The sequence below is a fragment of the Tursiops truncatus genome, chromosome 10, assembly GCF_011762595.2.
Source record: "Tursiops truncatus isolate mTurTru1 chromosome 10, mTurTru1.mat.Y, whole genome shotgun sequence".
NCBI lineage: Eukaryota > Metazoa > Chordata > Mammalia > Artiodactyla > Delphinidae > Tursiops > Tursiops truncatus.
In genome coordinates, this window is record NC_047043.1 from 58,538,278 (window position 1) to 58,560,104 (window position 21,827).

General features: G+C 46.1%; 2 protein-coding genes across 11 annotated transcripts in view; one reads left to right on the forward strand and one right to left on the reverse strand.

The window, feature by feature from the left end:
• ULK4 (unc-51 like kinase 4) overlaps positions 1-11,680 on the forward strand; it is a 522,462-nt gene extending 510,782 nt beyond the window's left edge. For 6 of the 8 annotated variants that reach the window (XM_033864673.2, XM_033864674.2, XM_033864678.2 and 3 more), the window contains one exon: positions 5,575-11,680. In XM_033864673.2, coding sequence (XP_033720564.1) covers positions 5,575-5,763 — 189 coding nt within the window. In that variant the 3' untranslated portion in view covers positions 5,764-11,680. Of the gene's footprint in view, positions 1-2,610; positions 2,697-5,574 lie in introns of all 8 variants that reach the window. The other 2 variants (XM_033864675.2, XM_033864677.2) reach the window with 1 other exon arrangement.
• The window catches only part of CTNNB1 (catenin beta 1), a 46,674-nt gene continuing 33,977 nt past the window's right edge, over positions 9,131-21,827 (reverse strand). The window contains exons 8-16 of one of the 3 annotated variants that reach the window (XM_073811053.1): positions 18,003-18,106; positions 17,585-17,923; positions 17,151-17,309; positions 15,531-15,650; positions 14,754-14,904; positions 14,545-14,666; positions 13,389-13,449; positions 12,144-12,363; positions 9,131-10,986 (exon numbers count right to left, since the gene is read on the reverse strand). In XM_073811053.1, coding sequence (XP_073667154.1) covers positions 12,155-12,363; positions 13,389-13,449; positions 14,545-14,666; positions 14,754-14,904; positions 15,531-15,650; positions 17,151-17,309; positions 17,585-17,923; positions 18,003-18,106 — 1,265 coding nt within the window. In that variant the 3' untranslated portion in view covers positions 9,131-10,986; positions 12,144-12,154. Of the gene's footprint in view, positions 10,987-11,063; positions 11,841-12,143; positions 12,364-13,388; positions 13,450-14,544; positions 14,667-14,753; positions 14,905-15,530; positions 15,651-17,150; positions 17,310-17,584; positions 17,924-18,002; positions 18,107-21,827 lie in introns of those variants that run through there. The other 2 variants (XM_019946807.3, XM_019946806.3) reach the window with 2 other exon arrangements.

Sequence of the window (21,827 nt, forward strand, 5' to 3'; positions counted from 1 at the left end):
GGTCTGCTCATCCTATCTGTTACTATAAGAGTTATTTGAAGTCTCCAGCTACAGCTGTGGACTTGTCTGTTTTTCCTTTCAGTTGTATCAGTTTTTCTTTATGTATTTTAAATTCCTGTTGTTAGATGCATACACATTTATTGTTTTATCTTCTGAGTGAGAGAACCCTTTTATCAGGATGCTATGTCTTTATTTATCCCTGATAATTTTCTTTGTTCTAAAGTCTTCTTTGCCTGATATTAATACAGCCACTCTAGCTTTCTGTTGATTCCTGTTTGTATGGTGTATCTTTTTTAACCTTTTACTTTAACCAACACAGGTTGAAGGTGAGCCTAGAAGTTCATAAATAATTTTATGGGGTTGCTTTCTTGAGCTCTTCCCTGTTATTATCTCCCCAGTACTTTCTGGCTCCCTGGTCTCCCATTTTCTGTCTGGCCACAAACTGCTTAACCTCCACAACCGTCATGTCGGGGCCAAACACTGTGAGAACAGAGAGAGAGAGAAGAGTTTTGGCTGTTGGCTCCTGTTGCTGCCACCACTGCCACCACAGAATTGCCTGGGGCCTGGGGCAAGAGAGAACTGAGGAAAAGGAAAGGGGGGGTTCGTCTAATCTCTCTGAGCTTTTCCAAGTTTCCTTTCCCATTCCTCAAGCCTGGCTTCTCCTGGGGCTCTCTCGTGTGCCCCACTTCTGGGGTTTGGGTGTGTTGAGTTCAAGGTGGTCTGTACTGGAGGGAGAGGGGAGACGGCGCTTCGGTTTCAGGGTCCTTCCCCAGTCTGCCAGTGTTGTTTACTTTTCAGTGTTCTGAGAGAGCTGCGCTGTGCATTCTGTTCAGGCTTTACATGGAAAGGGTGGCATGTGCTTTCTCTGTCTTTCCCAGAACTAGAACCTCTGATTGATATTATTTAAAATTTTTATTTTCTAATTAACTCATATTGATAGAACAACAGTTGACGTTGCTAGTAAGAGTTCAGGTAAGTGGCCAAATCACATAGTTTTCAATGAATTCTCTTGGCGTTTTTTATGCTTGCATTTATGTCAGCTGCACACGGTGCTATTCTCGTCTCTCCCTTTGATCACATAGTTTTCTTCTGTTTGCACCTTCCAACTAGCCTCGTGAGTGAATGTAGTCTTGTTATCTCTTTGCAACTTGGAGCACAGCCTCTTACCCACGATCCCACGGTAGGGCTGGTCAGGGCAGTGAGTCTGGATGTAGCTCAACTGAGCTGTATGAGGCAGGGTTTTGAGAAAAATTAGATGGGAATCCTCGCTGAAGACCCTTTCAGGGTAAGTTTGTGCTTGCTTCAGACAGAATTGAACTACAGCAGCCTTCTGAACTCATCAAGTGGGGTGTAATTTCAGAACAAATTTACACACAGCTCTTTTAAGATGCAAATCTTTGCAGAAATGACACCTGATGCAGTCGAGCTGGCAGCCGGGGTCTGGCACGCTCAGGAAGCGGGATAGGGTCTCAGTGGAGGTGCACATTCATTCACGTGCAATTCAGAGGCCACATTAAGGTCTAACTACCCCTGTGACCTTCCTATCACCATGAGTGATTGATTAAGAAATGTTCAGCCTCTCCCTGAGAACTAGAGAGATGATAATCCAGCCCTGGTTGCTATGATCAAGTGGAAAGACAGAAAATGGTGGGGACAGCCGAGGCCAGCCTGGTTCCAGCCTCATGTGGGGTTAGGGTCAAGCTCCCTGTGTACTGCCGTAGTGGTCCCTTGATCTCACTAAGCTTCAGTCACCTCATCTATAAAACACACTACATGCTTACCTTGCAAGGTGAGGCTACTGAAAGGGATAAGTGAGAAAATGTACAGGAAACTGCAGAGCCTTCTGAAATGTGAAGTTCCATACAAGTGTTTATTAGAAAATATTTATTAAATATCAAAGATAAAAATAGGACATGAAAGGTGAATTAAGAGAAACAGTCGAATTGCAGAATCAAGGTTCATTCCTGAAGTCTTCTCTGCCTCGTAGGGCATGGACTCGTTTTACCGAAGGGCTGAATTAGGAGGTCTCCAGGAGCCTGGGCTGGGTCAGCACCTATCCGAGTCCCTTCCAGCCCTGAGAGTTTATGATTCTGCCTCCGGTGCCCAAGTGTCCCTCCTCTGTGTCTCCCGGGACGGTGGCCATTGGCAGAGGCACACTTCCCAGGGTACGCGGGTGAGGGTGTGACCAGTTTGATTCCTAGTGCCTCTTTCTTTTCCCAGGCTCCTGAGATCACGGGAGCCCAGCATCATCCTTCTGTCCATATGAAAGAGGTTGGGTCGGCCTTGGGACGCATGGGCCCACTGGGTCCCGGAACCGACAACTGGAAAGTTTGTTCACCCATGATCTGCTTTAACTGAAATGTTCAGGCTTCCAGAACACAGACCCTCCTGAGGGACCGACGGGAGGCACCCCATCCTCCCCTGGCGCATCTCCAGCTGCAGCAGGACTCCTTCCTGCTCACCCCAAGGGTTGCCTCCGTGGTCAGCAGCGCACTGGGGCTCAGCGCTCACTGCCCAATAGCACTGGTGGCCTGAGACTCAGGGTGCCCGTCCAACGGATCATGGGTCGGGGATGGGCCAGCCGACCGCTTTCCTCTCCCTCCCTTGCAGATCACCTCCAATGAGAAGCACCTGGAGAGCCTCAAGAATTCGGGCAGCCTCCTGCGGGCTCTGGAGTGGCTGGCTGCGGCTGGGGGGTACGTAGGCCCAGGAGGGCTGTGGGAGGAGCAGCACAGAGCGTACCTGGGCTCAGAAATAGCCTGGCATTCCTTTTCTCCGCTTTCTTTCTTCCCCCGCCCCCCAGTTTCCCCTACACACCAGGGACCGTCACCTTCCCGCCTGACACTGCCCACTGAGATCCCTCCCTCCCAGTGTGGGATGGGCCACTCTGCCCCCCCACCCCCCAGGAGTCCCCACTGTGGAGGCAGGGAGAGGTAACGGGAGGGAGAAAAGAAGAGCATCCCGGCCCTGCAGTGCGGGGAGGCCGTATTCCCATGTACAGATGGCGACGGGAGCGGATTATGACCAGGTGGGAGACCTGATGAACCTCATGAGAAAAGCAGTACCTGTGTGTGCACACGTGCCCCCCGCAGCAGCCTGGCCAGAGGCCCCATTACCACCACCTTGCAGAGGGTCTGGAGGCCCACTCTACAGCCCCGGCTGCCGTCAGAGGGAAAACTTGAACGCCTAGAACAGTTTGACACGGAGAAGCTGAGGTTAGGTCAGCCTCTCAGTCCTCAGCTTCACAGTCAGTACGTCTAGAGCATCCTGGAAGTGAGGTGCCGAGAGCAGGACGGCCGTGTCACCCGGAACACGCTGCACCCTGTGGAGGGAGGAACCGGCCTCTCTGCCAGCCCCCCGGTGACGCCGATACTGGTGTAGTGAGGGCGCTGGGAGGGTTCTTGCCGTTGCCGCACACACCCCTGCACTCCCTGGAGAGGCGGTTCCGGGGTAGGGGGGGGCAGGTAGGGCTGACGAGTCATTTAAAATGTTAGTGCCACGTGACCAGAGAAAAATGGCATGGGAATAAAGAGAGAACTGCCCCCAGGTATCCACTCTTTAGGCAGCCGGTGTGCTGTGTAATGGCTCACTGCATGTGACAGTGCCAGGGCCTGGCAGGTGGGCTCTGGGGGCGGTTCAGGGGCTTGATTAAATGACTCGGGTGAGTGCCTTGTCCCCAGAGCTGAGGGAGGCGGCCGGAGGGCGTGGTGGCCCCTGAGCTGCAGCTGCTCTCCCTGCCCTGGGGAGGAGGCCCCCCCTGCTAAGGGGTACCTGGCCTTCGCTGGGTGTGCGGGACGCGGGGTGGTGCACGGCATTCCTGGTAGTTTGTTTTCAGGGCCACAAGGTTCTATGGAATCTGCTTCCTGGTGTTTGGGGTTTTGTATTAGTTGGAGGAGCATATGCGGCTGAGGTACTGCTGGGAAGGTGAGTCTGCGAAGGCTCAGCTCCAGGCAGCCTTGTTGTATTAATCCTGGATTGGGTGGGGAGGGGACAGCGCCTCCTGGCCTACCCCACCCCCTTTACTCTGTAGCTTAAGCCAAAGATGTCAGTTCTTACCCGTGGTTACTGTGAGCTGAGGGGAAGGACGAGCTGACTTTGATGGGAGGGGCCCCTGCTCAGCCCGGTGGCCCCTGTGGTGTGTGAGGCACGGACACTGGCTCCCCGGGCTGGGCCACAGGCCTTCCGCTAGACTGGTTTTTGTGAGGAGCAGGTGATGACCATACCTGGGGACCCTGGGCTTGTGCAGACAGCTGAGATGAGGCCCCTGTGAGCAGAGCAGATGTGTGCTGGCAGAGGGTGGGAGAGCCACCAGGAGGCATGGACTTGAGTGGGGAGCTGCTGAGAGCCCTTCCTCTCCACGGCCTGCCTGTGTGGGACTCCCCCGCCCCCCAGCTGGGTCCGAGGCCGGCACATCTTCATGCTGTACCAGTTTGGGAGCGCTGGACCCAAATTTGGACCAAGCATGTGAAAACGTGCCTCCCTGAGGCTGATGGCCTCTTCCATACCCACACGTGTCACTCCAGCAACTAACACGTCTACACCAGGCAGATCTCATACTGGCCGACAGGCTGCTGCTCTGAAATTGTCCTGTTCGGGCTTTGTTCGGATGGCCCCACCAGAAAAAGGGTTTCTCATGTTGACAAAGAGTGACTGGATGGCAGCATTCTCAGTTCTGATGGGGCCCTGCCAGGTGGGTGTGTCCTCCTTGCCGGTCACTGGCCCCCAAGGGCTGCTCTGGCAGGTGGAGCGGGCAGCACGGCTCCACCCGGGTAGCCTGGTCTCAGCCGGGAGCAGGCCAAGTTCAAGTGCATTCCCTCAGCCCTCAAAGGGGCCTTTGATGCACAGAGCAGGAATGCATGGCACCATCTCCGACCACAGTCCTGTCCCCCTGCGACCCACCTCTTTTATGCAGCCCCCTGGCATTTGGCAACAGCTGTATTTCTGTGTAGCGAAGGGTGTGCTATCAGCTAATTTTATACTTCAAGGCACACTGCTGTGCGCCATTCTTTTCTTTGGTGACAGTTGTTAAGGCACAGGTTTAAATGTGTCTCAAACAAGTTGCTCCAATAACGAAGTTTCCATTTGAAGCTCTTAATTGCACATCCACACCTATGAGAATAAGAAACCCAAAGCTTCTGGCTGATTGGCCAGGAAGGGGCAGCATGGAGCAGGGAGTGTCAGCAGCTGGGATCTTTGCTGGATGGCACAAGTCAGCTGCAGGCAGGCGCCGGGCAGGCTCACTGTGGGCCTCGGGCCAGCAGGCTCTGGCTGCTGTCCGCCTGACTTGCCCTCACAGCTCAGCATCGGTGCACCTGGCCAAAGTGGGCTGAGACGCTGAGGGGTGGGTGGCAGGGCCAGTGCTGAGCCCCTGTGGGACTGTGGGCTTCGGGGTCCTCACCTCATGGCCCTGGAGCCTGCAAACGCTGTTTCTGCTTCTCAAGATGATGCTAGGGGCAGCTCTGGGAAGCAGCTGGTCCATCAGGTACTCGGGTGCAAAAGAGGCCAGCCCCTTTGGAAGACAGAGCATTTTACCCTGGGGATGCCTAAATGTCTCTACTTTGGTTTTTCTCACAGTTCGTCGGCCAACAGTGCAGTGGCTTCCTTGGCCCTGGAGATCCTCCAAGCTGCTGGACACTAGGCAAGAAGGCATTTAGCGCGAGCCCACTCTGCGGCACCCACCCTCAGCTACACACGTTCACCACATGGCACCTACAGCTCTATTTGGATCTAATAAAGTCAGCTGAACCCAGAACCTCTGGCTGAGATGATCTAACTCCAGACCCTAGAAAACCCACTCAGAATGGACCTCCTCAGTGCATGTGTGATGCATCTGGGAACCCCAGGTTTGCTAGCTGTTCTCAGAATGCTCTTTCCCTGTGTGGGCCAGGTAGGCCTCTGCTAAAGCCTGCACTGCCTGTGCTAGTCTAGGCCTGCCAGCGTCTATAAGCATCTTGCTTCTCTGGAGAAGATTTAACAGGCTAGGCAGGAATGCTCTCCCAGCTACAGCTCCAGAGCAAGCCTTTGGAAGTTATAGTCTCTTCTCTTCCTCCTACTTTTACCTGCTTGGCTTTTCTTCATTTCAGGGATGAAGTGATTCCAAGAATCTTGGGGAGAACTGGGCAAGACTGCACTAACAGGAACAGGTGGTTAAAACTTTGCCTAAAGGAATGCAAAACGCTCAAGGAATGCTGGCTTCCTTGAAGATCTGCTCATCTAGATGGGATGATGGCATCAAGGTAGAATCATACCCCCAACTTCTACCAGTGACCCCCCCTTATCCTCGAAGCCATTCCGGCTTCTTCCTCACACATATGCCCTTAGTGCCCCCTGTGTAAGAGTCAAGCCTGTGAAAATACTGGGTGGACACTGCGGAAAGGGGCTGGGACTGTTGTACTGAGGGAGGGAGGGGTGGACCGTGGGCAGCTTGAACCAGGTGAGCAAGTTGAGAACATTCCTTGGCCTCCTCTCTGGGTCCTCTGTTTCCCCACCTGCAGAATGAAAGGGCTCGACTAGATCAGTGGCTGCAGTGCTCTGGGCTGCTTAGAGAGGGGATCTGCCCCTTGACACACACTGCCTGAGCCCAGATGGGCTTCTGTCCCAGGCAACAGCCCCTATGTGGGGGGAATGGGCGGGGGACGCAGAAGCGGGAGGCACAGGGGCACAAAGGCGGCCCCACACCTACTGCATCACGGGAAGCTGGGCACACTGTCGCCAACAGGCCCACTTTGCCGCGGTGATCTGGGTAATGTGCCAGCTTCCATTTGGCTTTGTAACAAACACAGCAGCTCCGTGCCCCCCTCCGTCAAAGGCGTGGATGTCACTTACTTTATTTAAACCTCACCACCTGCCAAGCAGACCTTCTTATCTCCATTTCACAGGTGAGAAAACTGAGGCTCAGAGGAGCCAGTCCACTTGCCCAAGGCCCCACTGCTGGGTTGAACTCGGGACTAGGACTCCGCAGCCTGTGTGTCTGCCAGTGGGATGTCCAGAGTCGAGCTGAGTAGCAGGGCTGTAAGGGGGAACCCCACCCAGGAGCAGGCAGTGTCCTCTGCTCTCATAGCCTCCTAACTGCCCACAGGAAGTCCTGCTGGGCAATGTGCCCATCACCAGGCTGTGCACCCAGGTGGCCCTGGCCTGGCTGGATTTGTTCCTGGGGTGGGGGAAGCTGATGGGGAGCAGCTGGAGGCCTGGCCCTCAGCTCCTGTTGCTTTGCCTCTTTGGTCCAGGGAACAGGCACAGTTCTCCCTGTTTTCCCAGAAAATCTGTTCTCTCCTCTTTCATTCAGCTCTTAGGGGAAGCACCCTGGAGTTCGGGACCTAGAGTCCCCCAGAAGGTATTTCAGAGCCATCGAATTCGTCTTTCTCTACCCTTTTGAGTTGAGCAGGGAGGAGTCTTTGCTGCTTAAGGTGAAACAGGAGGAAAGTTTTAAAATTCCAGAACCACGTTAAGTGGACCGTGCCTGGCCCTGAGTCCCACAGCCTCGCCTCTTTGAGGAAGGGCGTATTTGAATAGGCAAGGGGCAAGGAGGAGATGTTCCCAGGCAGGGCTAGTACCCCACCAAGGGTGTTCAGCGCAGGGGGACAGGCGCTAAAGCCAGCCCACGCCAAGTTCTGCACCTGGCATGAGGCTATGTCCTCCTTTTTGTCCTTCTCACAAAGGTGCCTTATGAAAGCAGCACCCCCAGTCCTAATGAGCTGAGGCAGGGACATGAGCAGTCTGGCTGAGTAGACAAGAGGGAGGCGGAGAGCAGTGCCCTTCCCTGCCCCACACGAGAGGCCCATACCCTTTTGTGGCTTCCCCGGCTCCAGTTCTGAGAAGACCTGGGCCCCAGCCACCCATCAGAGCTCTCAGGATTCTCACAGTGACCAGAGGCCCAGACCCAGGTAACTACCGGCCCTCCTCTTCCCACCACCTCCAAGCTTTAGCTGTTTGCTAATTGGCTACATGTAGTCCGTCGGCTGAGCCCCCCAGGGATGAATGGCATCACTGAAGTTGCAGGGTGAGGGGGCAAAGGAGGCAGCAGGAGCATGCCTTGCATGGAGCGGAGCAGAGCGGACCGGCGAGTGGCTGCACTAGGCTGCCTTCTTTCCCTAACAACAGGCCCAAAGCTTTGAGACCTTGCCTCAACTTACAGCCTGAGAGTAGGTGCCCAGTGAGCTGTCCCTCTGTGACGATCTATCTGGGGTGACTCTGGCCTGGAGGGTATCCTGAGAGGAACTGACAGTCATCTGGCAGCTAAGCAAGTGGCTCTGTAGGACGCAGCAACAGAATTTACTGACTGACGGTTCTTTGGGCTTGTCTAGCTCTTCCTGTTTCCCATATTATCATGAGATTTCCCCTATTACCTCATGAGGTTCTGAGGTCAATTTTGTGAATGCAAGGCAGCTCTTAGCCCTGTGGGACAGCTCAGAAGCGGAGGCTCTGGTGGCTAAGGCTTTTGTCCATAGTGAGCGATAGTGAGAGGACCTGGGTCTCTCCTGCCTCCACTTGAAGCAAAATGCCCTTTATTCTCCCTCCTCCAACAACAGAAAAATATGTAGAAATAAATCTCTCTGATAAATGGACTTATGCAGGGGCTGAGGTAGGAGCCTCAGGAGGGAACTGGTAGGGAAGGGGGCGGCAAGAAGCTACAAAAGCCCAAAGAGGCTTGGCCCCTGGGGAGACCTGTCTGGAGTGGGGTGGGGACAAGACTCACTGAGTTTCAGGAGGCTTTGGCCCCAACAGCCTCAAGCTTCCAGGAGGCCAAGGGAGGGAAGGGGCAACAAGCACCAGCCTTGGCCCAGAATAAGGACCAGGGCGGTGTGGAGTCTTGATGTGGCCTGGAAGAAGGCTGGCCTTTCACACCTGGCCTCTGGCCTCTCAGAGGCTTGATGCTGAGGTGGCAGAGGAGGCCAGTCACCCCCCTGTAGATTACGCATGAGGTGGGGAGGTGGAGTGGACACCACACAGGACGTTGATGAATAAGAAAAAGGAAGCACTACCTTTCAGCCTCCCGCCCCCATTATTTTCTAATTGCATTTGATGGGTGTTCACTCAAGCAAGGCAAGCAGTTAGATTCTCACCTAGTAGAACAAAACAACTGCAGTGGAGCAACTCAGCTCTCTGCTGGTTTACAAACCATACGGCACGATTCGGATCTTCGGTTTTTATTACACTAATCAAGACATATTTATCTCAAGATCTTTCACTGTCAAGGATTCCAATAACCAGATCAAAGCCTCATGTCTAGAACACCTCATCCAACATGGAAAAGCTTCATTTTTCAGCTCATTGGTGGTCACTGCAATGGGATCAGATGTCCTACGCACCTCCATCCCCAGGTAACCACTATTCTGTTTTTTTGTGGTAATCTAAATTTTCTTGCCTCTTAGGGGGCACTAATTTCTTTAGTTTTACTATCTCTGGATGATCTCCTTAAAGCAGTTTGCCTTTCTCTTTGCACCAGTGCAGGCCTACGGCATGCATTTGTGACTTGCTTTTGTTCAGTATCATATTTGAGATATACCCATACTATTGTGTTGAAGCTGTGGTCTTTTACTGCATTGCGGCCATTCTCTTGCAAATTATTGGACACATGGGCTTCCAGTGAGGGCTTCTGATATTTTGTTGATCATGGATTTTTTCTTGCATTAATTTCAGTTTTATCCAAATGGCTACCTAACTGTTCTACACTTTTACTAAAAAGTCCCTCTTTTTCACACTGACTTCCAGTGCTACCCTTAAAGTGCCTATTGTCTTCATCTTATTCTGTTCCCTTAGTGTATACTTCTACACACATGCCAATAACAGTGTAAATTTAACCACCTCTAGCTTTATAGTTAGGCCTTGACAGCTGACAGAACAAGTCCTCCTGTCATCTTATTCTTCACAAGTGTCTCTGCCGTTCTTGGCTCTTTGTCCTTCTAAGTGCATTGCAGAACTACCTTTGCTGAATCAGATTAACCTTCATGTAAACTTTTTACATGGAACTTCAAAACTATAATGATTTTAGGCAAAGCTCTGGAATGTTTTCTGGTTTTAAAAAAAAAAAACCACCCTGCTGTGGTTCTTTATGTTAAAAGCTGAACTCACTAGAGATCTTCACTCTAACCAATAGCTCTAGCCTACCTAATAGTTATGCAATGCTGCCTTGGCTCTCTGTGTCATGCACTGGAGGCACAACTGCCCCCTCACCAGGTACACAAATGTTTCCTCTCCAATCCCAATTACATCTTAGACCACAGGGAAGAATTTATAAAGCTTTCTCAAAGGGTCCTCATTCCAACAAAAAGGTACTGAATACATGTTTTTAAATACACAGTAAATCACAAACAGCCCTCCCTAAGCACAAAACACTTCCATGCTTTTTAAAGCCCAAAACACAAGTTCTAACAAACAGCTCTACTGACTCTGCCCTCAGGGATGAACTAAGCTTGTCAGACCTACCACCAGGATGACAGGCTCACCTGGCAGAGAGCATGGAAGAAGGCCCATTCTAGTTCTCTCTGATATGTTCAGATAAACATCGGCAGGTAAACCATCTTAACTATCAGTTCAAAGTGGAGTTGAAGGAATTCCCCGCTCCAAATGAGTCACACTTCTGTGAAGGTGCTTGAAGTCCAAATCCAGGTGAGTAATTCTTCATTATTACCTTAAAGGAATGAAACCATGTGATGGAGTCTGGGGTGGGGGATGCCTATTGGGCAACACAGGACAAAACTGAAAGCCAAAGAACTAGATGCCTTTAGTCACGTGGGCAGGATTATACACATGGCTGCAGCCAGGATGAAGGAGTCTTGGCCATAGGCTCTAAGCCCAGAGTCCTTCAGTTGGAGACGATGGACTCCCCCCTCTTCTTACACAAGCTCAGAATCAACGTTCAAGGCTGAAACACTTTTGGTGCAATTTAACCCAGGGGTAAGTGCTAAAGAGGCTTGGCAAACAAACAATTCCGTCTACTAGCAGTAAGGCTCTTTCCATCATTACTTAAGTTTATTCAACTTCATCCTGAGGAAGACACATAGTGAAATAATTTATTACCCTCGCAAACCACTAAGTGACAAGGAAAAAAAGGTGACACAATCGAATGAATTAAAAGTTTAATTCTGAACCATTTTTATAACCGCATTTTCTCTTGAAGCATTGTATCACCGCAGGTTACAACAACTTTGGGATAAAAGGCAACTGGTAAACTGTCCAAAACAAGGTTCCAAATAACACCTCTTACTGATTTACCCTACCCATACATATCCCAAATAAAGTTTTTGATCAAAAACATGAAATAGATCCACCTGCTTATTTTAAGCATATTAAAAAGGAAACTAATTGGACCATTTCTATTTGTCTATTTTATACAAAAAGGCTACACAATGTTACACTTTATTCAGATTACAATTAGAGTGATTATGAATTAATTAGTGTTCTACACCATTACTCAATTTTTAAAAATTAGAAATTGCTGTAGCAGTATTCACTATAACTTAACACTATGAGAGACTTAAAAAACTAACAGTTACTGCAAAAAAAAAGAAAAAAAGAAAAAAAAAAGCTACTTCAAAGCAAGCAAAGTCAGTACCATTACAGATATTTTAAAAAAAATTTTAACAAGCAAGGCTAGAGTTTGATAAATTCCATCTTGTGATCCATTCTTGTGCATTCTTCACTTCTTGAGTCACTCCCAAAATCCATTTGTATTGTTACTCCTCGACCAAAAAGGACCAGAACAAAAAGTTTACTTCAATTGTTCCCATAGGAAACTCAGCTTGGTTAGTGTGTCAGGCACTTTCTGAGATACCAGCCCACCCCTCGAGCCCTCTCAGCAACTCTACAGGCCAATCACAATGCAAGTTCAGACAATACCGCTGTATAAAGAGAGAAAGGCTGCTATTAATGTTTAGAACAGCAAATGTTACTCATTTGAGTATTAAGTTGCAAAAGCTGTGGCAAAAAACATTAAAGTTAATAACTTCCACACATGACCACGTTAACAAACCAGAAATCTGAGAACATTCACATGTTCCAAGACATCTCCTTTCAATGTATCTTTTTTTGTGGCAGATTTACAAATAGGCCTAAACCACTCCCACCCTACCAACCAAGTCTTTCTGAAGTTCTGTAGGCAGAGTAAAAGTATTTTACCCAAACTGGCTTTTTTAACTTCTTACCTAAAGGATGATTACAGGTCAGTATCAAACCAGGCCAGCTGATTGCTGTCACCTGGAGGCAGCCCATCCATGAGGTCCTGGGCATGCCCCAGATCTGGCAGCCCATCAACTGGATAGTCAGCACCAGGGTGGTGGCCGCCCATCTCATGCTCCATCATGGGGTCCATACCCAAGGCATCCTGGCCGTATCCACCAGAGTGAAAAGAACGATAGCTGGGATCTAGGAGAGTCAGGGGTAGCAACGAAATGGGTAAGGGAGAGAGAGAGAGAGAGAAGACACAGAAGTGAACACTAAGGTTAGGGACATCCAAGGGCAGCAAGCTTGTCAGAAAGCGCTGCTTTCTAACCTCTTCAGCGTCTGGCTTTCTTCAGCTAAGTGCCAGTGCCAGGCCACACAAAGCCTGTTTCCACCAGAGGCAGACCAGCAGGTTCTAGTCCTGAGCCTCTGGCATTTACCCAGGCAGGGACAGGTTCCTGAGGGGGGAGCAGCAGCAAGCAATCTACTGTGTGTGACACCTAGGCATCAAGGAGTCATGGCAGGAGGTGAAGGCAATAACAAGGAGGTCTGGCAACTAATCTATTTGTTAGAAAGTCCAGGCGACACCCACAAAAGAAAACGTGCCAGTTTCCAATGAAACCTTTATATGTTTTGTATTAAGGGTTAACATTTACATGTACCTGTGAAAGGTAAGAAGCTTATAAGCTTTAGTGGTTAACTAGGAAAAACCAGGTAAGATTATAAATTTAAGATGAATAGTTACAGCTGTTAGTGGTCTACCCCTAATTATGCTCCACTCGCCACTACCCAGGTTTGAATTGTATTTTTAGAGTTTTCTGCAAGGCTAACTATGTAAATACCCGTCCCAGAGCTGAGCTTGGGGACAGAAGTTTCCATACTCTCACTTCCTGGGTGGGTTGTAGACACAGGTATTATGGGTTCTCTGAACAAAAAAAACTGAATAAAAAGCCAGGCGACTTGTAACATCCTGCACTGCACTGCGGAGGCCTAGCAGTAGTGACACATATTTATTGGTGTGATCCTACTGCTTGCTCAGTGTGTGGCTCAGAATTCCCTGTGCTCCAATAAAGATACTGTTGCTGACTCTAGAATTTAAGAACTGCCTTTAATTGCTACCACTACTTTCCTGCCAACACTGGTTTCCCAGATGAGCAAACCAGCTCTTTTGATAAAGCTTTGGACCTTTAGCTTGATTTGGAGATAATCAAGAAATGTGAGACACATACCATCCTGGCGATATCCAAGGGGTTCTCCCTGGGCACCGATATCAAGTCCAAGATCAGCAGTCTAGATAAACAGGTATAAAGCAAAGAAGCAAAATGAAAATTCTCAACTCAAAGCATACTGTCCAATATTTTGAAAACATACTTATTTTCAGATTATGAAAAGAATAAAGAACTCAAACATTATAGAAATACTTAGAAAATGCAGAATTATTTTGAAATACAGATGTATACAATACAGAAATACTTCAAACTCTACCCTTCAAAGATACCTAGAGATACCTAGAGAAACATGTTTTCCCATTGCACACAGTATTAAAAATACTAATTTATTCTTTCCACAAGTATACATTATTAAGTACTTACTACGTGCCAGGCACTGTTCCTGGTGCTAGAAATAGAACAGGAAACAAAACAGGCAAAGTGTCTACCCCCAAAAGGAGCTGCTGACAGGATATGTTATATGAAAAGACTTTTAGAGCCTGCGCAGCTAGAAGAACAAAGTTGCCATTAACTGTGAGAGGAGAGGTCTGGAGAAAGGGAGTGGGTGAGGAAGTTCAGAGCTCAAGATGGAACATATTAAGATTGCCTATTAAACAGCCAACTAACATACTACTCACTGTTGGGCAGTTTGCTTTATTTTTTTTCCACCTAACAATATACAGGATCTTTCTCCTTTCATTCAACAAATATAATTCACTTTATGACTATGTACCATAATTGAAAAAACTTTCAGGGTGGTTCTACTGTTTCAATGAACAACTGTACTGAGGACAAATACTGAACAAATTAATAGAAATTCAAGTAGAAAAGTAGGTGAAAAATTGAGCATTTTTTAAGAAGTACTGATAAACCGACCTCCAACTAACAGTGGTTAATAGACTGCCTCTTTCCTAACAACCTTTTGAAAAATGTTCTTTAATCTGCTAACTTTTTATCTGTCTCCCTTGGAAATTCTAACTTGTTTGTTCTGAATAGGCTGTTTTTAAAGCTGTAGTTTTTCCTCACAGCAGTTGCTAAAAGGGTGTAAAGAATGAATATTCAAGCCAAGGACACAGTCAGTGCAAATGAACGTGTACTGAGTGGTTTGAGAGGAAACCACAAACCGCCTTATACCTGCTCTAGCAAACAGCCAAATAAACGTGCTCACGCTGCCTACCTCATTCCAAGCCATTGGCTCCGTTCTGAAGAGAGAACTGGTCAGCTCAACCGAAAGCCGTTTCTTATAATCCTGTGGCTTGTCCTCAGACATTCGGAACAAAACAGCAGCTGCATATGTTGCTGGGAGAAGGATGGAATAAAGGTCCTTGAGGAGAAGCTGGGGGTCACTGTACACAAGCTAAAGGCTCTGGTTCCTTTCCTACTTACCCACGCCTTCATTCCTAGAATGAAGTAATTCTGTCAGAGGAGCTGTGGCTCCCTCAGCTTCAATAGCTTCTGCAGCCTCCTTGTCCTGAGCGAGTTCACAGAGGACCCCTGCAGCTACTCTTTGGATATTTTCAATGGGAGAATAAAGCAGCTAAGGAGAAAACATACACCCAAAACCTAATTAAGCCTAAAGTTAAAACATGACAAGCACCCACTGCACTGTAAACATTCCCAATTCAGAGTGTAAGCGGTATTTGTACTGCTTGTATTAAATCATAAACTCTAAATTTATGTTCTTGAGTGATGCTCAGGAGCAATGGTTTTCTAGAGCATTTTTAGCTATGAACCTTTTCTTCAGAGTTTTATTCAAGCTAAAACGTGGAAGACCCAGAGGTGGCTGGAGGCCTGTGCTCTAGCAGCCCAGACCAGCTTTCGTCCCTTCAAAACTGAGCAACCCTAAAGGTGGAGTAGAAAGTCTCCTTCCTTTCTTGAGGTTCTAGTCCCAGTGTTTCTCCTTCTACTGCCCAAGAAAAACGAAGGGAATTTTTCATAAATGTATTCAACTAAAAGGACATGACACACTGAGATTCTATTTTTTATACTTTGAACAGGAAGCATGGGCAGTACTGCCATTTTAGAAATGGTGATAGTAGATGAAAAATTAAATGCTGGTGCCCCTATTTTGGTCTCTAATTTCCTGATATTTTGCTTATCTTTAAAATCCTGAAATTCTACTGACACACAGAATCTAGAACACCTCACTTAAAAGCAACATACCTGCACAAACAATGGAATGGTATTTAGGCCTCTGATAACAATTCGGTTGTGAACATCCCGAGCTAGGATGTGAAGGGCTCCAGTACAACCTTCAACTATTTCTTCCATGCGGACCCCCTCCTACCAAAAGAAATATGGTTAATAAATAGGGCATTGTCCTCTCTAAAGTTTATATACTTGAAAGGCTTTCTGTTCTGAGTAGCAATTACTAGATTATTCACATTATAAACCCAAAGTTCCCCCGAATTTGCAATTAATTAGTTCAGGAATGAAGGTGGACTCCATTCAGTTGAATGTCACTTTCTGAAAGTGGCCTCTTGTCAGCACTAATTCCAAGCAGCCCCCCCCCCCCCATCACGGTACTGTGCACAGCAAAGCACAGCTTCAATATACCTCTGAATCCCAAAGATAACTTTCTTACAGTCAGGGCACCAATCACTCTGGGTAAAGGGATATATAAAGAAAAGATACACAAAGATGGGAAAGTAACGTGCAGACTATGTCAGTGTTTTCCTTCAGATGCTCCCTCTATCTTTGTACATCTATGTGTATTTGGTGAAAACTTAGCAAAGTTTTATCACCAACTGCTAAAATTCTACTGAGCTGCCAGTAGAAAGTCCACTCACCCCCTCCAAGACTATTCAACTGATAGCCTATACGGGAGAAGGAAGTTAGCTTTTGCAAAATATAACTACAATCTCCTTTCCCTCTATCTGAGTTTTTTAAAAGGTCATAATTCTGCTACTTGCGGCAGCTTTTATATTCAACTTCATTTTTATAAGGACACAAAAGCTCCTTTCTTCCTAGAGAGATTTTAAAAGGTACCCTTTGCATTCTATTAAGCCACCTCATGGAGACAGGCCAACACCAAAAGTAATGAATAGAGAAAGGCAAAGCCTCCTAATGAGTGCATCCATATCACAACTAGCAATCAGAGTCTCAAGATCTGTTCTTGTAAAGTCTTGTTCTCTAAAGTAACCTGATTAAATACGAGAGAATCTTTGAAGGTCTGAGTCTTAAAACACATTCTGAGGAATCAGAAGTGTCTTTAGATACTTGTAATGAAGCTAGTTTTAAGACTGCAAACTTGACATCAAAGTTTCAGGCTAAGATTATAGGTAAAGATCCCAGAAATGCTACTACTTAGTCTTGTAATTTGTTGGCATTCGTTAAGTCGAGGGAAATAGTTTTAAACCACTCTTGGAAGAGCTAGTAAAAGGTACGTTAAACATTTATAGGTAGAACTGCAGTGGGGGATAAGAGACTCTGAAATCAGACAGACTTGGATTCAAATTATGGCTCTGCTACTTCCTAAGGATGTGAACCTTTTGTATGGATTAAATGAGACCCCAAAGCAGTAAATCACACTCCACACCCCCACTGTACGATTGAGGAGGCAACGATGTTAAGGACATGTCAAAGGACATACCACTAGGGGCCACATTACTCCTTCTTATCTTCTATGCAGCCACAGAGACACGTCAGTTTTTTTAGTCAATAGCAAGCAGCCCTTCAGGCAGGCAGGAGGATGGAGGGAGCCAATGACCTCAGTAGTTCAGAATCTTATGGATTTTTGCATTCCTTTTAAATAGCCAGATGTCACTATTAAGATTCACCTACCACAAACTGCTGCTGTGTTCCACCCATAGATGTACGGCGCTGGGTATCCTGATGTGCACGAACCAGCAACTGAACTAGTCGTGGAATGGCACCCTGCTCACGCAAAGGTGCGTGATTTGCGGGACAAAGGGCAAGATTTCGAATCAATCCAACGGTAGCCTGCAGAAAAGAAGGAAGAGTAAAGAACTGGCAAACAACTCAACAAAACCATTTTCTTACCCTAAAATTCCTAACACACTACATCTATCACAATCACTTGAAAGTAAAACTGACTACAGAAACACTTCAAACCCTCACCTCCATCCCAGACATATTTCCTATTTACTAAAGCATACAACTCCTACTTACCAATGCCCGGTGCCTAGACAGCCATCTAATAGTCAGAGGCAGTTCATTTTCAATTCTGCAACCTTCTACTTTCACTGACAATTTACCTTGATCAGAGGCCAATGGGATGGTGGATGTAGGAGTTTAACCACAACTGGCAGTCCATAGTGAAGGCGAACAGCATTCTGGGCCATCTCAGCTTCCTGGTGTCGGCTGGTCAGATGACGAAGAGCACAGATGGCAGGCTCAGTGATATCCTCCCTGTCACCAGCACGAAGGACAGTACGCACAAGAGCCTCTATACCACCCACTTGGCACACCATCATCTTGTTCTTGTAATTATTGCAAGTGAGATTAGAAAGAATTCCAGCTGCGCAGGTGACCACATTTATATCATCTGAGCCCAGAAGCTGAACAAGGGTCCCAAGAAGACCTTCCATCCCTTCCTATGGAGATGAAAACAGACGCTCAGGACATATTCAGCTTGACTCTTTTCATTAAGGCACCAGTTTACTCAGAATTTACCTGTTTAGTTGCAGCATCTGAAAGATTCCTCAGAGTCCAAAGACAATTCTGAACAAGACGTTGACTTGGATCTGTCAGGTGAAGTCCTAAAGCTTGCATTCCACCTAAAAAGATTTAAAAATATCTAAGGCGATGGCTATTAGCTCACAAGTCGTATCAGTACAAAGTGTCTTCTCTAGTCTTAGAAGGTGTCCCTCTTTATTGCCGAAGCTTATCCCCTCCATCGAAGTCCTTTATTTCCTTTCATTTTCTACAATGCTGCTCAGTTTCCCTTTCTCTTCCAGTTCATCTCACCTAGTGACAATTTCTGTCAAATATCTATTGTTCCTCCCCTGTGTGGAAAAAGCCTTCATTCTCTCCACAGTCCCCCTGTAGGTAATATTCCTATTACTTATTTCCCTCATCCAATTATTTCAAAAATATTTAATACCAGGCCCTGTTTTGAGTTGGAGCTATACCAGTGAGCAGAACAGTCTAAAATTCCTACCTTCACAGAGCTCATGGTCTACTTGGAGGCAGACAATAAACAAATACACAACTAGTAAACTAAAACTATACAGTGTGTCAAATGGTGTTAAGTGCTACAAAAAACATAACACAAGACAAAGGAGGGGGCTACATTTTTAAGTAGGGTAATTAGGTCACCTAAGTGTGAGGGTGACATCTGAGCAAAGACCTGAAGGAGTTATGTAAACTCATGGGGTGAGAACAATCCAAAAAGAAGGCACCAGAATGCTTAATGTCTCGGACTGTATAAAAGACACTGACTCTTTCATGTGTTTGTTGGCACTCTGTATATCTTCTTTGGAGAAATGTCTATTTAGGTCTTCTGCCCATTTTTGGATTGGGTTGTTTGTTTTTTTGTTATTAAGCTGCATGAGCTGCTTATAAATTTTGGAGATCAATCCTTTGTCAGTTGCTTCATTTGCAAATATTTTCTCCCATTCTGAGGGTTGTCTTTTGGTCTTCTTTATGGTTTCCTTTGCTGCGCAAAAGCTTTTAAGTTTCATTAGGTCCCATTTGTTTACTCTTGTTTTTATTTCCATTACTCTAGGAGGTGGGTCAGAAAGAATCTTGCTGTGATTTATGTCATAGAGTGTTCTGCCTATGTTTTCCTCTAAGAGTTTGATAGTTTCTGGCCTTACATTTAGGTCTTTAATCCATTTTGAGCTTATTTTTGTGTATGGTGTTAGGGAGTGATCTAACTTCATACTTTTACATGTAGCTGTCCAGTTTTCCCAGCACCACTTATTGAATAGGCTGTCCTTTCTCCACGGTACATTTCTGCCTCCTTTGTCAAAGATAAGGTGACCATATGTGCGTGGGTTTATCTCTGGGCTTTCTATCCTGTTCCATTGATCTATCTTTCTGTTTTTGTGCCAGTACCATACCGTTTTGATAACTGTAGCTTTGTAGTATAGTCTGAAGTCTGGGAGCCTGATTCCTCCAGTTCCTTCTTTCGTTCTCAAGATTGCTTTGGCTATTCGGGGTCTTTTGTGTTTCCATACAAATTGCAAAATTTTTTGTTCTAGTTCTGTGAAAAATGCCAGTGGTAGTTTGATAGGGATTGCATTGAATCTATAGATTGCTTTCGGTAGTAGAGTCATTTTCACAATGTTGATTCTTCCAATCCAAGAACATGGTATATCTCTCCATCTATTTGTATCATCTTTAATTTCTTTCATCAGTGTCTTATAATTTTCTGCATACAGATCTTTTGTCTCCTTAGGTAGGTTTATTCCTAGATATTTTATTCTTTTTGTTGCAATGGTAAATGGGAGTGTTTTCTTGATTTCACTTTCAGATTTTTCATCATTAGTATATAGGAATGCCAGAGATTTCTGTGCATTAATTTTGTATCCTGCCACTTTACCAAATTCATTGATTAGCTCTAGTAGTTTTCTGGTAGCATCTTTAGGGTTCTCTATGTATAGGATCATGTCATCTGCAAACAGTGACAGCTTTACTTCTTCTTTTCCGATTTGGATTCCTTTTATTTCCTTTTCTTCTCTGATTGCTGTGGCTAAAACTTCCAAAACTATGTTGAATAAGAGTGGTGAGAGTGGGCAACCTTGTCTTGTTCCTGATCTTAGTGGAAATGCTTTCAGTTTTTCACCATTGAGGATGATGTTTGCTGTGGGCTTGTCATATATGGCCTTTATTATGTTGAGGAAAGTTCCCTCTATGCCTACTTTCTGCAGGGTTTTTATCATAAATGGGTGTTGAATTTTGTCGAAAGCTTTCTCTGCATCTATTGAGATGATCATATGGTTTTTCTCCTTCAGTTTGTTAATATGGTTTATCACATTGATAGATTTGCGTATATTGAAGAATCCTTGCATTCCTGGAATAAACCCCACTTGATCATGGTGTATGATCCTTTTAATGTGCTGTTGGATTCTATTTGCTAGTATTTTGTTGAGGATTTTTGCATCTATGTTCATCAGTGATATTGGCCTGTAGTTTTCTTTCTTTGTGACATCCTTGTCTGGTTTTGGTATCAAGGTGATGGTGGCCTCGTAGAAGGAGTTTGGGAGTGTTCCTCCCTCTGCTATATTTTGGCTCATGAGAGAAATGCAAATCAAAACTACAATGAGATATCATCTCACACCAGTCAGAATGGCCATCATCAAAAAATCTAGAAACAATAAATGCTGGAGAGGGTGTGGAGAAAAGGGAACCCTCTTACACTGTTGGTGGGAATATAAATTGATACAGCCACTGTGGAGAACAGTATGGAGGTTCCTTAAAAAGCTACAAATAGAACTACCATATGACCCAGCAATCCCACTACTGGGCATATACCCTGAGAAAACCATAATTCAAAAAGAGTCATGTACCAAAATGTTCATTGCAGCTCTATTTACAATAGCCCAGAGATGGAAACAACCTAAGTGTCCATCATCGGATGAATGGATAAAGAAGATGTGGCACATATACACAATGGAATATTACTCAGCCATAAAAAGAGACGAAATTGAGCTATTTGTAATGAGGTGGATAGACCTAGAGTCTGTCATACAGAGTGAAGTAAGTCAGAAAGAGAGAGACAAATACCGTATGCTAACACATATATATGGAATTTAAAAAAAAAAAAAAATGTCATGAAAAACCTAGGGGTGAAATAGGAATAAAGACTCAGACTTACTAGAGAATGGACTTGAGGCTATGGGGAGGGGGAAGTGTAAACGGTGACAAAGCGATAAAGAGGCATGGACATATATACACTACCAAACGTAAGGTAGATAGCTAGTGGGAAGCAGCCGCATAGCACAGGGAGATCAGCTCGGTGCTTTGTGACCGCCTGGAGGGGTGGGATAGGGAGGGTGGGAGGGAGGGAGACGCAAGCGGGAAGAGATATGGGAATATATGTATATATATAACTGATTCATTTTGTTGTGAAGCTGAAACTAACATACCATTGTAAAGCAATTATACTCCAATAAAGATGTTTAAAAAAAAAAAAAAAAAAAAAAAAAAGACACTGACTCAAAAGATGTGCTTCCAAGTTTCACAACCTTCCATCATTTTAGGACCCTAATGAAGGACGTTTACACTGGCAGAGGAGTCTAAATGGAAGCTCAACTCCCCACACACTGGCTTAACTTTACCATCTCTCTGCTACCGACATCACTTCTAAATGCAGTGGGATGTACTTTCCCTTGTCTCCTTGTTTATCTTTTCAGGTCTGCTTTATTTCCTCAATTAGGTTAGGTCTACCTGCTGTAATTCTCACAGCACCCTGTACTTTTCCCTTCACAGCATTTATCACAACTATAATTTAGCCTACCACCCCTACAGTAAGACAATATCATCCCTATCTCG